General features: G+C 40.2%; 1 protein-coding gene across 5 annotated transcripts in view; it reads left to right on the top strand.

The window, feature by feature from the left end:
* edc4 (enhancer of mRNA decapping 4) overlaps window positions 1-17,119 on the top strand; it is a 77,494-nt gene extending 60,375 nt beyond the window's left edge. For all 5 annotated transcript variants that reach the window (XM_034084821.1, XM_034084822.1, XM_071203451.1 and 2 more), the window contains exons 29-30: window positions 1,484-1,647; window positions 14,792-17,119. In XM_034084821.1, the coding sequence (XP_033940712.1) occupies window positions 1,484-1,647; window positions 14,792-14,975 (348 nt within the window). In that variant the 3' untranslated portion in view covers window positions 14,976-17,119. The remainder of the gene's footprint in view (window positions 1-1,483; window positions 1,648-14,791) is intronic.
* Window positions 17,120-17,410: the final 291 nt, after the last annotated feature.

The following is a 17,410-nucleotide window of genomic DNA, read 5'->3' on the forward strand; positions in this document are numbered from 1 at the left end:
AAGATGTCAGACTTAGTATATTTGTTAATAATTACATACAACGATGGAATTTGTGTGTGTGTTCCAAGTGAATCTGCGGCCCCCTAGTGGCCAGTACATCAATTATGTGGCCCCCACCACCATCAAAGTTGCCCATCCCTGATATACATGAACAAATAACTATAAAACAACAATACTGTAAAATAACAAAATGAATGCCGTGAATAAACCGAAATACACGTGTTGAAGCGGTTCGCTGCTGGGAAGGGGGGGGGGTAAGTAATCGCTGCTGATTACTACCGAATATCCGCAGCCCGAAAAATGGTATTCGGGACAGCCCTATAGAACAAATAAAGATAAAATAATAATCGCTGTGTCGTGTTTACATAATAAAATAATAAATGCAAGCCACTTGTTTGGAAGTTCCACAGCATAACAAAATGCTTTTTAAGTTGTATTCACCTTATTTAGCCCCGCCCCTTTCCCCACACGCATGTGTTAGTTCTTCCAGTTTAGCACTAGCAGCATTGTAATCAATGCATTTTATTTGAGCTCATTAACAGCTACACTGCGCCTTGGAATGCTTTTACAATATCACATTTATCCTGTTAGTGGCTGGCAGGCAGATTTATGCAAATGGCCAAAATCTTATGAGGACAATATAGAAAAACATTGAAAGTTCCAAAGCACACTGGCCGGCAGCTCCAAAGATTTCCAAATATGCATTATTTGGATAAATGTATTAAATATATAAAATCCCCACAAAAAAATGTCTCTCCTGAAAAAGAGTTATAACTTAATAACAGTTTATTTGGCAAGTAAAGGTTGATAAAGCTGGCTACGCTATGCACTGTGACTAACAGAAGTGCAGAAGTGTACCTTATCCAAAATTGCCATTTGACAAAATGCTACCTCACTCCCCAGAAATTGCGTCTCTTTTTTCTCTTGCACTAATCTTCAAAATAAATGAAAAGCAACATATTATTTAGCATATGGGTATTTTCCCACTGTACTGAACATGCTTTTGACTTGGGTTTGGACCAAATTGTGACTTCTCTGTACCGTAACATCCCTAATCTAATATTAACCTACTCTAAGTGGCCGTTGACAACCTTTTCCCATCCCCCATTCTTAAGTCTCTGGCTATTTGTCATCATCCATGTTTTGTTCATATAATTCAGTCTTGGCTAATGGACTTTTTTATTGACCCATGAAAACATTGAATGGCCTATCTAAGCTCTTACTTTAATACTTACTCCCATTCTTGGCAGATTGTGTAGTTTATTACATTCATCATCATGTGTCTCTTTTACTAAGAAAGAAATGGCTTGTACTTTAAAACTGGTTGACTAGTCTTTACTTGAGGAGGCCCACTGTGGCTGTACATCAATGCTTTTCTTCTAGATGTATTACATAGAAAGAGATATTTGAACATGAGTTTCAGTGTTCAAAGATTCATTAATTGAATTTGAATGTAATTCCCTCCCTCTTTCTTTCCCTGCAGGCTCTGTCAGCCACTGATCTAAACCTGGTCCTGTACGTGTGTGAGACCATCGACTCCCAGCAGGTGTTCGGGCAGCACCCCTGCACTCTGAGCCAGCCCGTGCTGCTGTCGCTCATCCAGCAGCTCTCCTCCAACCTCACCACCCGCTCTGAGCTCAAAATCAGGTGAGCTTACGACATATGCCTTTCTTTGTCAGGGCTTGACAGTAACGGTTGCCAGGTTGCCATTGGCAACCATTCAGAAAAAATGTCAACCACTTCTTGGCCTTTGGTCAAAGGTCAAGAAAACCCACATTTGAAAGGGAGACAACGGATGACCAAGAAACTAGTGACTTGCTCAATTCATTTTTGAGGGATCTGTGAAGAACATGACAGCAGCTGCACTACTGGTATTTTGTATACAAGCAATTGAGGGTGGACAAGTTTACTACCACTTAAGTTTCAAATAAATGCGTTAATTACTTATTGTAAAGCATTTGAACATTCTTTTGTGTCACATGTTCATTATTAAGTTGATGTATAACTGTATAGTATCTTAATTATTTAAAATATAAGGTGACTAAAAATGGCAACCGTATTTCAGTTTTGGCAACCAAAAGCTGATGCCTGGTTGCCAGCCTGGCAACCACTTTTAAAAGTTAGCGTTGAGCCCTGTTTGTACAGTATGGGATTTGCTTATTCAATTCCATGGTAGCATTATTCCATGCTTAAAGGTTACACAGAGAGTTAACATTTTACGTGTGATTTGTTAATATTTTTTGATGAACACACTATTCCGAATAGACACATCTCGTAAATGCATTCAAATAAGGGTTGCACGGTTTAAGAAGAAAAAAGTATAATTGATATTATTTTTTACTGATATTGCAATTGTATTATGATTAGCGATAATGACTAGTATATTAAAATGATCATTGCAGGATTTCTTTAAAAGGATTTGTATGTCGGGATTTCTCTGCAGCATCACATTTAATTCTGATACTTCCCTAAATATTGTGCTTGCTGCGATGTAGATATTGCGCTAGTCCATATTGTGATTTTGATAAAATATCGCTTAATTGTGCAGCCCTATCTGACATACAGACTTTGATGGCGATTAAACTGTCTTGAGATATAAAACATCAATTCATGTTGTTAAGCAGCAGACCACACTTTAGTGTTTCCATCGTATACACGGCGGCTTCACAATTTTCTGAAATGTCATGAAGTCTGCAGTTACACGACTGACTGCGGAGCTGTCCTCTCCAATGAACTCGAACAAAACAGTCGTTCACTTTCTATACACTTCTAGGATGAGCGACTGGAACAGTGACAGATCGTCGATCACTTATATAGTCATGACAACCACATAAAGGACAACATGAGTACCAGGGCTCGAGACTAACGTCGTCCTTGTGCAGAGCTACAAAGTAGCGTGGCGTGGGAAAAAAATTAGGGGAAGCCAATAATACGTCCTTTCTTTTGGGTCGGGGGGGTGTGGTGGTCAATGTAATAACGTAACCAGATGAGTGATTACAGCACCCGGTATCATTTTACACACATTTGTATCATACAGATGCAGGACTTACACACACGCCTGTTATCTAACCGACAGGTCCGCACGCACTCTCCAGCCGAAACTCTAATAAGCATTCATTCACAAACTAAATCAGGAGACCTTTAACGTTTTACGTCCGATTCGCTCCTTTTTTCCTCGCTGTACACAGCTCCAGTTTGGGCATTGGCCTGTCATCAGATTGTATTTGTTGTTGTTGCTGCTGTAGCGGAAGTTTAGTACAATTATTTTTGAGTAAATACTCCAAATCTTCACCTGCCATAATTGCACTTGCTTCAGTTGCTTGCTACTTTCTAACGGCGGTGAGAGTGGTGCAGTGACGCTATCTATCTTCTATCGATTAGATTTATAATTCGAAAATTATAAAAGTAGGGTAGACATGTGGATATTATCCGGCTGAACAAAACGTGCATTTATCTAACGGGTTCGTTTTCCACTGACCTTATTTCGAGCTATTTTCCAAAATCCTATGGAGAAATCCCATTGCTTTCTGTCGAGGGAACCCGAGCACAGCTTACTTCCGGGTTTTAGGACGTGTCACTGCACCACTAAGTTGATGCGATTTGATTGGATTGTGAGGGAAGCCAGCCGCCTCTGGCTTCCCTTGGCATGGCCCTGACTAATCACAGATTGGCAGGGGCATCACATGAGCCTCATCTGATTGGTCAATCTCTCCATTTTTTTTTCACCAAGGGAAACCAATTTCGGCTGGCCTCCTCTCGCAGCAGAGAGTGCAATCTACTGTTTCACCATAACATCTAGAGGGGCGCTGTTTCACTCTTTGTAAAATACTCAATGAGAATGGGGGAGAGACGGGCCGGCAGCAACACACAACAAAGAATTTCCGAAACTAAACGAAGTGTTTTTATTTATTTATTAAAATTATAACTACACTCCGAAAAAACAGGGGAAGCCTGGCTTCCCTTGGCCTCCAGGAGAAAACGCCACTGCATAGGACAGATTATGTTACCAGAGAGCAAGAATAAAAGGAGTACATACATTTAAAGTAAAAAGAAAATCACTTTGTATTCTCATAGGATGTTTAGGGCCAACTTATCCATCATCATTTGTAATAGGGCTGTGCGATTACGGCAAAAATCATAATCACGATTATTTGGGTCAATAATTGATATCACGATTATTTTGACGATTATTCATTGACCATTTATTGAACTTTAAAACAAATAATATTTTACCAATAAACAAGATCAACAAATATGTTGGAGCGCACTTCCAAAACCATACTAAACATATATTATTAATATGATAAATAAAAATAAATTAGACCAAAATAAATTAAATCAAATATGATGCAGTGCACTGTCACAACCTACTGAAAACTCCTTAACATATAGCCAACATTTTGGAAAACATATTCAACATATTCCACTCAGTTAAACGTTGAAGGCTGGCCAACCGTCATGGTCCAGAAGTAACAGGAAATAAATGTTGAACTACAATTTAAGACCAAATAAAAATGTTTAGGCCACCATGGCAAATGCTGGTAGGGCTGCTCACGTCATTAGGCCATAAGGTGAACCCTGTTATCGTTTCAACCCGCTCCACAGAAGTGGGACTACATAATCTTCAGTTCATAAAAAGAACGAGTCATGCTTATCCACCAAAAAAAAGTTTGTCGCTAAAATTCCTGCCAATTCTTCTAGGCACGTAATTATTGGCTGAATTAGTCCCTTCAAAGCGTAATAATATCTTGGTCCAAAGTAGTGCCACGGTTCGTCACGTGATCGTGCTACACCAATTGGGTAGCTGCATATTGTCAACAGAAGTGAAAGATGGCCGCCTACATGGTTGCGCTAAACCAGACCAAATGGATTCTAAACAGTGCAGTATGCTTGTTTTATGTCATGTTTTGTCATATGTCTTAATACATCACTAAGTCCGAGGTATTTGCGTTATATACGCGGTATTTGTGAGAGGTTTTACTATCTGGGAACAGAGTTGACCATCGAATCAACATTGACTAGCAGCGTTTATCAGCAAACTCCAGCTACAAACAATTTCCCCACGGGAATTAATAAAGTATATCAAACTCAAATTTATCAAACTATCATTCCTGGACTACCATGTTCGCATCGCTAGGTTCATTGGCTGAGCTCGTGGATTATTCCATTAGACTGAGGACTTTTTGTCTGTCTGTTGTTACCCTGTACACGTTAAATGCACTCTTAAAATGACTTGATTTCATACATAGCTGCGTCCAAGAAGAAGGTTAACTTGTTACGTTAAGTAATTTAGATCAATAAAATGCAGTACTTCCAGGCTGAAGACTTTTCTTTTTGTCGCTGCTTTTAATTGAACTATTCATATCTTAGACTGCACTGTAACTTTTATCCATGTATTTTTTCTTTTAATGTTTATTTTATTAGCTTTTCTTTTTAATGACTGATTTTAAATGCCATTTTCTTAATGTCTTTCATTTTTTGTAAAGCACTTTGAATGGCCTTGTGTTGAAAAGTGCTATATAAATAAACTTTCCTTGCCTTACTTATACCAATGTCCATTGATTCATTTATTTACTCATTCATCCCTCCACAAATGAAAACAAGACTCAGGGTTCGTACGGTCATTGAAAACCTGGAAAAGTCATGGAAATTGAAAATGCAAATTCCAGGCCCTGGAAAAGTTATGGAAAACAATATTTTTCCCAAAGTTTTGGAAAAGTCATGGAAATGTAACTAAAGTTGCGTCAAATATAATTTACATTTAATCTAATCGCTGAAATAATCTTCGGTCGCGAGCTATTATGTGCCATCATGACGCGCATGGTGTTATTTTTTAATATATGAAGTGCGAGCTGTGTGCTCGAGTCTTCCTGCCTGGCACCGCTGGTGAACAGCTGTTAGAACGGGCCGTTCAGGTGTTCGGAGCAGAGCGGCAGAGCGTGATGTGAACTGGAAAGTTTTTCTGTTGCAATATCATTTAAGGAATCGTTGAGCTAGCTAGCATACATTGTCACTATCTGCTAACGTTAGCTTTAGCCTTCGTTTTCTAATAGTTTTTTTCATAGGCTATAAACAGAGGTGGTATAAGTATAGATCTTGTACTTGATTAAAAGTAGAAGTACTCAGATCGTGTACTTTAGTAGAAGTAGGCTACTCAGATCTTGTACTTTAGTAAAAGTAGAAGTACTCAGATCTTGTACTTGAGTAAAAGTAGAAGTACTCAGATCTTGTACTTGATTACAAGTAGAAGTACCAGAGTGTAGGAATACTCTGTTTCAGTAAAAGTCCTGCATTCAAAATGTTCCTCAAGTAAAAAAGTATTCTCATCAAAATAGTAGTCGTTGTGCAGATTGGTCCATTTCAGAATAATATATATGATATGTTTTATAATGATTGATCATGAAAGTGTTCTCCAAGCTGGTGAAGGTGCAGCTAGTCTGAATGACTTTGTAGACTGCAGGGTAGCTGGTGGATTTACTCCAGGTGGAACTAAAGACTGATTTAACACTTGATTATATTTCACATCATTCATCCACATCTGTGAAGTAACTAAAGGTATTAAATACATGTAGTGGAGGAGAAGTACACCATGTACCTCTGAACTGTAGTGGAGTCGAAGTACACCATGTACCTCTGAACTGTAGTGGAGTCGAAGTACACCATGTACCTCTGAACTGTAGTGGAGTCGAAGTACACCATGTACCTCTGAACTGTAGCGGAGTCGAAGTCCACCATGTACCTCTGAACTGTAGTGGAGTAGAAGTACACAATGTACCTCTGAACTGTTGTGCAGTAGAAGTACACCATGTACCTCTGAACTGTAGCGGAGTCGAAGTACACCATGTACCTCTGAACTGTAGTGGAGTAGAAGTACACAATGTACCTCTGAACTGTAGTGAGTAGAAGTACACCATGTACCTCTGAACTGTAGTGAGTAGAAGTACACCATGTACCTCTGAACTGTAGTGGAGTCGAAGTACACATGTACCTCTGAACTGTAGTGGAGTCGAAGTACACCATGTACCTCTGAACTGTAGTGAGTAGAAGTACACCATGTACCTCTGAACTGTAGTGCGTAGAAGTACACCATGTACCGCTGAACTGTAGTGGAGTCGAAGTACACCATGTACCTCTGAACTGTAGTGAGTAGAAGTACACCATGTACCTCTGAACTGTAGTGAGTAGAAGTACACCATGTACCTCTGAACTGTAGTGGAGTAGAAGTACACCATGTACCTCTGAACTGTAGTGAGTAGAAGTACACCATGTACCTCTGAACTGTAGTGAGTAGAAGTACACCATGTACCTCTGAACTGTAGTGGAGTCAAAGTACACCATGTATCTCTGAACTGTAGTGAGTAGAAGTACACCATGTACCTCTGAACTGTAGTGAGTAGAAGTACACCATGTACCTCTGAACTGTAGTGGAGTCGAAGTACACCATGTACCTCTGAACTGTAGTGAGTAGAAGTACACCATGTATCTCTGAACTGTAGTGGAGTCGAAGTACAAAGTAGCAAAACATTGAAATACTTAATAAAGTACAAGTATCTCAAAACTGTACCCCCGTATAGTACTTGTTGAGTTTATGAACTTAGTTACTTTACACCAGTGGCTATACAGATAGAAAGACTAAGCCTTGCACAGAGGCATGAAAATACATTTTCAAAATGCTCAACAGTGCTGCCAGAATTCTAAACTGACTGCTACACAATTAAAATAAATGCTTTTATATATTTCTATTAGATGTGACTCTTTGCCGTTTCTGTTATTACCTGCTGCTTTAGTTGTTCTGACGGCTAACATCATCTGTTATTCCTTATTTTAAAGCCGATATTCCGTGGTCCTTGTCACCTTTTTCATACCTGATGACTTTGCCTCCCTGACTACAGTTGCTTCAGCGTGTAGAAGCTAGTAAGCCTACTATTGGATTTGTTTTAGATAGGCACTACATGTTTCATATGCAGACCTTATTTTCCTGTTCCATGTTCAAATAAACCATTTTCAGTGGTAATTTTTGTTTGGTCATGGAAAATGAGGTAAAGGTCATTGAGAAGTCATGGAACAGTCATTGAAAATCATTGGTGAAAAAGTGTATGAACCCTGAACACTGATGAACCATAAAAACGAGATTTATTACAAATATAAAAAGGTATGACGTAGAAAACAGTACAAAACAGAATAAGGACATGTAATGGAGTATAATTGATTGGTGTCAGGTGATCGTGATCCGCAGCCACGGCTGGGCGGAGCGGCTGATTGGTGCTGCACGGAAGCCACGCGTTTTTTTGACCGCTGCATTGCACTGCAGAGAAGAGACTATTTGTTTATTTAAAGGACGAACACTGTTTCAACCTCGTCTGGTAAGATACGATAACTTGGAAATAAATGTACCAAAAACAAACGTATCTCTGAGTGATGTGTGAGCGCGTCGGCCAGGCGCTAAAACCAAAAGAACAGAAAAGAGCTTAAGAAAGGTGGAAAGAAGGCTCTTTTATTCCTATTCCTCGCTGTCAGTGTCAGGGCAGTCATCGTTCTCTTCCTCTGTTTCTTTTTTATTTGCACAATTTGAGCAACAACATAAGTCTGTGCAACAGAGTCCTGCAGAGAAGCATGAACATCTGCCTTTCTCACAGGCAGACTCTTTGCAGCTGCAGTGTATCACATGCAACACGCTGTCAGGGGCAGGACTTCTTGTCATCCAGGTGACGTGTAAGTTACATGTCCTTATTCTGTTTTGTACTGTTTTCTACGTCATACCTTTTTATATTTGTAATAAATCTCGTTTTTATGGTTCATCAGTGTTGTTTTCATTTGTGGAGGGATGAATGAGTAAATAAATGAATCAATGGACATTGGTATAAGTAAGGCAAGGAAAGTTTATTTATATAGCACTTTTCAACACAAGGCCATTCAAAGTGCTTTACAAAAAATGAAAGACATTAAGAAAATGGCATTTAAAATCAGTCATTAAAAAGAAAAGCTAATAAAATAAACATTAAAAGAAAAAATGCATGGATAAAAGTTACAGTGCAGTCTAAGATATGAATAGTTCAATTAAAAGCAGCGACAAAAAGAAAAGTCTTCAGCCTGGAAGTACTGCATTTTATTGATCTAAATTACTTAACGTAACAAGTTAACCTTCTTCTTGGACGCAGCTATGTATGAAATCAAGTCATTTTAAGAGTGCATTTAACGTGTACAGGGTAACAACAGACAGACAAAAAGTCCTCAGTCTAATGGAATAATCCACGAGCTCAGCCAATGAACCTAGCGATGCGAACATGGTAGTCCAGGAATGATAGTTTGATAAATTTGAGTTTGATATACTTTATTAATTCCCGTGGGGAAATTGTTTGTAGCTGGAGTTTGCTGATAAACGCTGCTAGTCAATGTTGATTCGATGGTCAACTCTGTTCCCAGATAGTAAAACCTCTCACAAATACAGCGTATATAACGCAAATACCTCGGACTTAGTGATGTATTAAGACATATGACAAAACATGACATAAAACAAGCATACTGCACTGTTTAGAATCCATTTGGTCTGGTTTAGCGCAACCATGTAGGCGGCCATCTTTCACTTCTGTTGACAATATGCAGCTACCCAATTGGTGTAGCACGATCACGTGACGAACCGTGGCACTTCTTTGGACCAAGATATTATTACGCTTTGAAGGGACTAGTTCAGCCAATAATTACGTGCCTAGAAGAATTGGCAGGAATTTTTGCGACGAACTTTTTTTTGGTGGATAAGCATGACCCGTTCTTTTTTATGAACTAAAGATTGTGTAGTTCCACTTCTGTGGAGCGGGATTTCTTTTCTAGAGGACTTTTCGAGGTTCACCTTGCGGCCTACATCTCTTAAAGATTTTTTGCAAGAAACACCAGCCTGTTTACATGGTCTGGTTTCAGAGATGAGCGCAGGCAGGTGACAATATTGCCACCTGGACTGAAGACCCTCAGCCACGCCCCGACACATGGGGTGACGCCGGCCAATCACAAAGCTTTGATGCGTTCAAGTGCATTATTCTGGCACAGGAAGATTATGTTACAGGACATTAACGATAAAACAGAATATTGTTGTTCTATTTTTAGACACATCTCGCGATCGACTGGTTGGGCACCCCTGGGCTAGACCATAGGTCTGTTGTGGTATCAAAGTAGTCAGCTGAAGCCACATCTCTCTCATCTTCCCCACGGCATTTGTCATATAGTGCAGGCAGCGCAGACCTGCTGAAATAATACCGAGACGGCATCGCGTAACGCGATGTCCAACATGTTGACACGTTGCTTAAAGCCCTGGTTGCTAACTGGGCACATATCTTTAGTGATGTGAAATGTAATGACAAAGTACTTGCAAATAGTGGAAATATTTTACCCTTCTGTTTAACTAGTTGCTGCTCTTGTTCTGACATCTTCGCTCCCGCTGAACACTCACAACACATGTCACTCCCACGTGGCCGAGTGGGCTTTTAGGGAGGGGCGAAAGCGCACCCATCAAAATAATCGTATTTTGTCAATTATGCTGTTTTCATAATCGTCGCAAGCCGTAATCGCGATTAAAATACGATTAATTGCACAGCCCTAATTTGTAATATTATTATTAGCATTGCATACTACCCAAATACAACCTATCCTTTTTCCCTGCTGCTTATACAAATGCCTGGAGGAAATATTGCAAATGCTGTAGGACATAAAATGAATGGCAGTGATATTGGGGGAAAACCGTTAAACCAGCCAAACAAGAAATCTTGTTATGACTGCAACACATTGCATCTTTTTTACATTGCATGTTTATTAGCTGACGCTTTTAGCCAAAGCGACTTAAAACACATCAACATCGTAAACGGTCCTCCAGGAGCAATTCACGATAAATCTTCTTGCCCAAGGACACTTCAACATATTGACTTCAGTGGCCGGGGATCGAAACTGCTATCCCTCTGATTGGTACATGCCAATTCCCCTAACACTAATGTGTGTAATCCAAGTGGTTTTCACAGCACATGAAATCCACCCAAGTCTCTCTTTTCAGTTTGTTTTCTCACACCACTGTGGTTTGATATAAGACCTGTCTTAAAGTGCAGCAGGAGTAACTTGTGTTTAATCAAAAACCTGCGAGCTGTGTAGACTTACTTCTCCCAAACAAGTCTTCATTTCAATTTAATTGTCTCCCAAAGCAATAGCAGCATCACACGACTTCTCTCCTACACAAGCCGGAGCCTGTGCGATACTAGTCCATCAGTAATAAAGCCCATCTTTGCTAAACTTTTGCTCCCCATCTCATCTCCATTGCATGTCCATTATTCCTCGTCTCCCGAGTGCTACGCGGTGCTAAACTGCTGACCCCATCACCCCGCTCCGTCTGTAGCCCAGCTACATGACTGTCCGGGGAGCGCCCATGATCCTGTGAATAGCCTCGCAGTTTTTAGATGCAGCTTTTTATCGTTCTCTGCCTTCTATGCCCTTGTAGTTTTCATTTTTGTTGCAGTCTCGTCCGTTCTCTCCTGTTTTCATCTCAAGAACTGTTGGCTGTGTCCTCACCTCACTCCCTTCATTTATTGTTCTCTTGTACACTCTTGCATCCCTTATCCTTTTATTATTTTCTCCCCTAGCAAACCGCTTTCTGAGTCAGAGTCCCTTTACAGCGGCACTCTGTGACGGGATCACCTTTCTAGTTTGAGTTTACATTGCAGCTGCCTACTGCTGCTAATATGGCCCTCTGGTACCGCTCTGTGCCATCTGGAGAGAGATGGGGTCAGTAGGGTGTGGTTCAGTCAGAGGCATTATTAGGACAGAGGAAATGGGTTGTGCTATAAGAGAGTTCAGATACATCTTAGAGCTCTTGCCTACTCTGCAGGAAAACTCATCGGTAAATAGAAGTAGATTAATATTAGGAAAGGACAAAACTATTGTACTTGTAGAGTAAAATGTTTAGGCTTTGCAAAAGATAAAAGAGCCTTCTGATTAGGGGTGGGCGATATTGAAAAATATGTTATCACGATATTTTCAGGCAGTATCACGATAGACGATATATATCACGATATTTTTTCATGTCGGTTATTATGGTTATTTTTCAAGTTACTTAACAGAACAAGCACCTACAAGGTAACAGAAACTAAAACAAAAAGGAGTAACAGACCAACATAGCATTTCAAGCTGGTTTTATTTCAGAAATGAATCCCTGAATGAACAAGTGAGCAGTGAACATCAATAAACATGAAAAGGAGGGTAAAACATAACTAAGTAAAACATAAAACATCAATGAGGAAAAGTCAGTGCCAAACAATTAAAATGTAAACTTTAGAGTAGACTTGAAGTGTAATAAAAGACTTTAGCATAACTGAAGGGAAAAACATAAAACGCCACAGCGTCAGTTATGTCTTTCCACCGTTTGCTAGTCTTTTCATAAGGAGCCCCTTTATGAAATGCCTGCCCTGCTCGCTGCAAAGAAAGGGGGCGGGGACTTTGGGAGCGTGTCAAACAACTCGGACTGAACGAAAGCAGAGGTGCGCTGACATTGTGAAATCGATCGGGCTTGATATATGGTGAAATTAAAATCAGTAGGTGAGGCTGGGGGAGCGGGAGGGGAAGAGGCTCTCCGTCCGCTGTCATAGCCCCCTGCGCCGCGCACGGAAAGCTTCTTCCCCTCCCTTTTTTCAATTCTTTTTTTTTTTTTTTTTCATTTTTTTTTTTTCATTTTTTTTTTTTTTATCACGATAGGACGATATCTCTGAAAAAGCATATCGTGGAGACCTAATATCGTCACGACGATATATATCGTCATATCGCCCACCCCTACTTCTGATTGATAGTAGCTTAGAAGAATCCACAAAAGATTTCCAAAGAGAAACAAAAGCAACGTTGGGATTGTTAGGAGCAGAGAGGATCGTTAGCTGGATCATTAGCTGCTTTTAAAGAACACATTGTTGTCCGAGCCCATGCCAGGATAATGTGAACTAAGGGAGCATAAAGAGCAACTTTATGAATATTTCTGAATGGTTTTAGTTAGCAGATTATCTCCTGCAAGATATTTACTAGCTATCAGTATCTGTGTTGTTAAGGTCCTTACACACCGAGCCGATTTTTGGCGTCGATAGATGTCGGGCCGTCGATGAGCGTCGTGTCTTCCTACTCAGATTGGTGTGTACTGCACCGTCGTGTCTTTTGGTCCGTGCCGACACCTTCCGCCACCGATTCGATGTTCGCTGTTCAGCTTAGCGAATCAGTGCATGAGAAGCGAAACGGAAGTGAGGGACCCAAACAAACTATTAAGAAGGCAAATCTGAGATTTCATTTAACTCCAGATCTCGACCCAGGTTCGGGAAAGCCCCATGAGCTTCTCGTTGTAAAGTGAAAATGGAACGCACACGCTATTTGTTGTTTGTTTATATCACGCAGACTGTTCTTCTTCTCTCGGTTATCACGCAGTCTGTCTTCCAGTTGCCTCTTTTGAATGACGAATACACACTACAGACGCCTGCTGGTCTGGAGAGTTATTGCCACTCACGCATGCGCAGTTCGTACGAGCTACTTGGCCGTCGGCTGAAGTCTTTGCGGTGTGTTCCAGTGCGACACATGGCCAAGACGCAGGAGACGTTCCGTCGGCACGTGTTCTTTGGCGTGCTTTGGTGTCGGTTTGGCTTTAGATGCCAAGACATTAAATATCATAAAAAGTGTGTTAGCAGTATTATGTGGACCCGATGGTCCTGTGATGTGCGTGTCGAGTCGAACTGTGGCCAAAGGCCAGCTGGCAATATGGGTTCGGCTCTAATGTTAGCCTGGCATCAGGTAGTGCTCTGGACGAGGAGGTGAAGGGTAATTTAAACTGTAAAGACAAAGACGGCAGGAGAGCGGGACAGATATAGTCTAACCACCAGATGTCTGACTAAAACAATTAATTGAGGAGTTCAATGTAGTGTAGTCTGAGTAAGAGGACAGGATGCAGGTGACAGGAGGTATAATTCAATTTAAAATCCTAGTTATACAGTCACACATGTGGGCCAGCAGCCAGGAAGTGATCAAGGACGGGGCTTGACATTGGAGACTGATAGAAGCATTGAGCCTTCCTCTGGCCACACAAGTCAACCTCATCCTACTGACTGCATATCAGTGAATAGAATGGTGCAGTGAAGACTTGTTTGTGTAGGCCAGACGCTAGCATTGAAAGGGCTCACTAAGAATAATATACAGTATGTGGCAAACACACATTAATGATACTTACACGTTTTGTTCAGAAGGATAATCTCCTCGTAATAACACCACTTTCATAACAGTTGAAGCATGATTGTAAATGCCAAAAGTAAAAAGTTAACGTTAGGCTAAAAAACAAGGTACATGGTCACGGTTGCATGGCTGCGCCTCACCACCGCTAAAGGCTGTTTCATGTTCGACGTGATGGCATTTAGTAGTCTTATTTATTCACTTATTAGCAACTGCCGTTTTTTGACAGTAACAAGCTTTGGACATTCATTCATTTTTTCTCATATAATAAATAGTGAAAATCTCTAAAAGCTTATGTTAACCACATGCTTCATTTTAAGACAATTGACCAAAAACACATTCAACATTTTTTTGACTTCGAGACAAAGGAACCAGAAGTGGTTAAGTCGTAACTCATTTCCCGGTTTGACATTCATTTTCAGATCAACATATATTACAATAACTACCATGGCTAAAGACTGTGATTCACTTCCATTCCTGCTTATACCCACCGTAGATCATGTTACCTTACTAGAGATCAATGTTCTGTCTTCAACATGTCATGTCTCCGTCTTGTGTCCCTGCTCAGCTACCTGGAGGACGCCGTGATGAACCTGGACCACGGCGACCCCCTGACCAGAGACCACATGTCTTCCGTGTTGGCCCAGGTCAGACCAAAGCTCTTCACCTTCCTGCAGCAGGACCCCCACAGCCCGCTCAGCAAGAGGGCGCGGCGTCTCATGATGATGCTGCAGGGCCTCGTCAGCCACTAGTCCTACCATGTAAACAGTCCTTTCCTCGTAGATACAGATAATGCGTCCATTTTCGTTACCAGATCACGTAGAGGAGAATGCAACAACTTCATCCTGCTAATTTTTTCAGAGATAAAATCTTGGTTGGAGTAGAAGACGAGGGAAGTGAAAAGACTGAGTTTGATACTTGTTGTTTGGTTTAAGAAGAACGTTCCCTCCAGTCCACCTGTCCCTATTACCAGGTCCTTCTCCCGGTACCATTAGTTCTTAACCCCCCTTCTCTACCTGCACCAGGGAAGCTTCGACTTAGGCAGCTGTTTTTGTTTTTTCTTGTCCTGGAAATACCTTCAACGCAAGACATTATTTGTCCAGACAACTCCTAAATTCACTGTAGATTCTTGCAGTACTTGGTTACCCAAGAGGCATTCTGGTTGCCTCCCCTCCTTTTATTCCCGTCAGGACATGACAGCCGGAGAGCCTAATATTTCTGCTAGTGCCCGTCTCCCAGACACATCGTACCGGACACTCCCTTTGATGCCTCTTCCTTCAAATGTGCAAAAGACTCAAAGAATGTTCAGCTGAGTGGTCAACAAGACCAAACGTCGCTCTTTCTTTTAGTTTTTCCGGGTTTTTCTTACCCATCAGTCAGGCATGTTGAGTTTTGGAATACACGTTTTAATGCTAGAGGAGGAACAAAAGTACCTAAAGAAGAAATGTTTCGCCTCAAAATGTAACCTTCTATTTTGGAAAAACAGCAGGCTTGAACATGTTTTTTTTCTTTTATAATACAGACCAGCATCTTTTCTTAAGCCAACTTGGAATCCAGTACACTCTTCTCAGTTCAGATTCTTTCTAAACATCCAAGTAAATCCCGGCTACCGAAAATATGTAACATTCAAAGCCATTTCCTGTTTGTGGCATATTTCCTTTCAGTTATTTCTTAATAGGGTTGGAGACAACAACCTTGCCTGGCCAAATCTGTCTGAGTGCTTTGAAGAGGATCAACACGCTAAATAGTTTTACTGAAAGTTGATTTAATTTATTCCTGCGTCTGTATTCAGGAAGAAAAGCATCTTTCTTTTACCAATCTGGCCTTGTTTTCAAAAATCCTTCTAATAGAGCTTTCTGAAGGATACAAATTAAAAAAAATTCTAAATGTGAAAAATATGTGTGATGGTCTTCGGAAGCTGAAAGGGATTCTGCTTGTTTGGAGCCCATCATGTAGTTAGACAGCCGTCCATGTGTAAATTGATTTTCCCCCCTCTGTAAGCCTGCCTCTTTTTTATATAATCATTTAGCATTTGTAAGACTTGTATACTTGCTTTAAAAGTTGTCAACAATAATTATACCACATAATACAACACTTCCTAAACATAATTGTTAATGTTGATGTTGTTTCATCAGGCTTCTCCAGATCATGTTGATGTGCAGTTACTTCCCATAGACTGTAGGAGGCAGCACTTAGTTGGATTTTGTCATTTGGGTTCTGAATTCAGAAATCATTCCTGCTCCCAAACAGTGAAACTCTGCACATGTTTGTTTATCTTTAAAGTTTGTTCAAAGTGTATGATAATGTGTACAGCCCATTTACACACATTCTTGTTTAGATGCAGGGTGGGCACACAGTTTTTGCTGATTGTAAAATTAAAGTTCTGTTCATTTGAACCTGTGTGTTTAGAATTTGGATTTGTCTAGCAAGTGCCTTATTGTATTTTACATGTTTTACCTAAACATTTGATCCCATTTGGGCCTTTAGACATGTTTGAGCATTATCCCACAGCAGCTCCTTTATACTTTAACAAGCATTTACGGCGTTAAAATGTTGGATCTGAAGAAAGGCTCAGCACAGGAGAATCTGTATGTTTTGTTTGCAGACATTGGACTACCTAGACAGCCGATTCGGAGATATATTCGAATGATCATGCAACAGAGAGGTACTTTTTGACGACTGCCACCCTCACCTTCAGTTCAGTTACGGTTATTGTCCTCACAATGAAGGAATGTGTTACCGCGAGTGTGAGCTGTATGAGAAACAACCGAGGCTAGGGAGTATGTTATAATTTCCATTCTGTTCACTTGCCCTCTGCTTGTATGATTATGTTGTATCTTTTACAGTTTATTTTACCCTAAAGATTTTTGGAATAAAAAAAGACTTGTTCACTTTATTGCGTCTTTATTCGTTTGTTTGTTCTGTACTTCTACATACCCTAACCCTTAATACATACTGGAATGACTTTACCACATTTTATTAAGAAAATAAATGTGTTCGTCTTATCCTGGCCAAAATATTCACAATGTTATAAGTCTTCTGGAAATACTCATTATAAATAATTTTGCTTAGTCTTTTAGAAAAAAAATATCTAATGTAGGAAATGTTGTTTTTAGTAAACATAATTTAAAGAGAACAATAACAGGAAATAAAGGAATAATAAAAAATAAAAAAGTCCATATGCATA

The sequence above is a fragment of the Pseudochaenichthys georgianus genome, chromosome 6 (genome assembly GCF_902827115.2).
Source record: "Pseudochaenichthys georgianus chromosome 6, fPseGeo1.2, whole genome shotgun sequence".
In the NCBI taxonomy this organism is placed as follows: Eukaryota; Metazoa; Chordata; class Actinopteri; order Perciformes; family Channichthyidae; genus Pseudochaenichthys; species Pseudochaenichthys georgianus.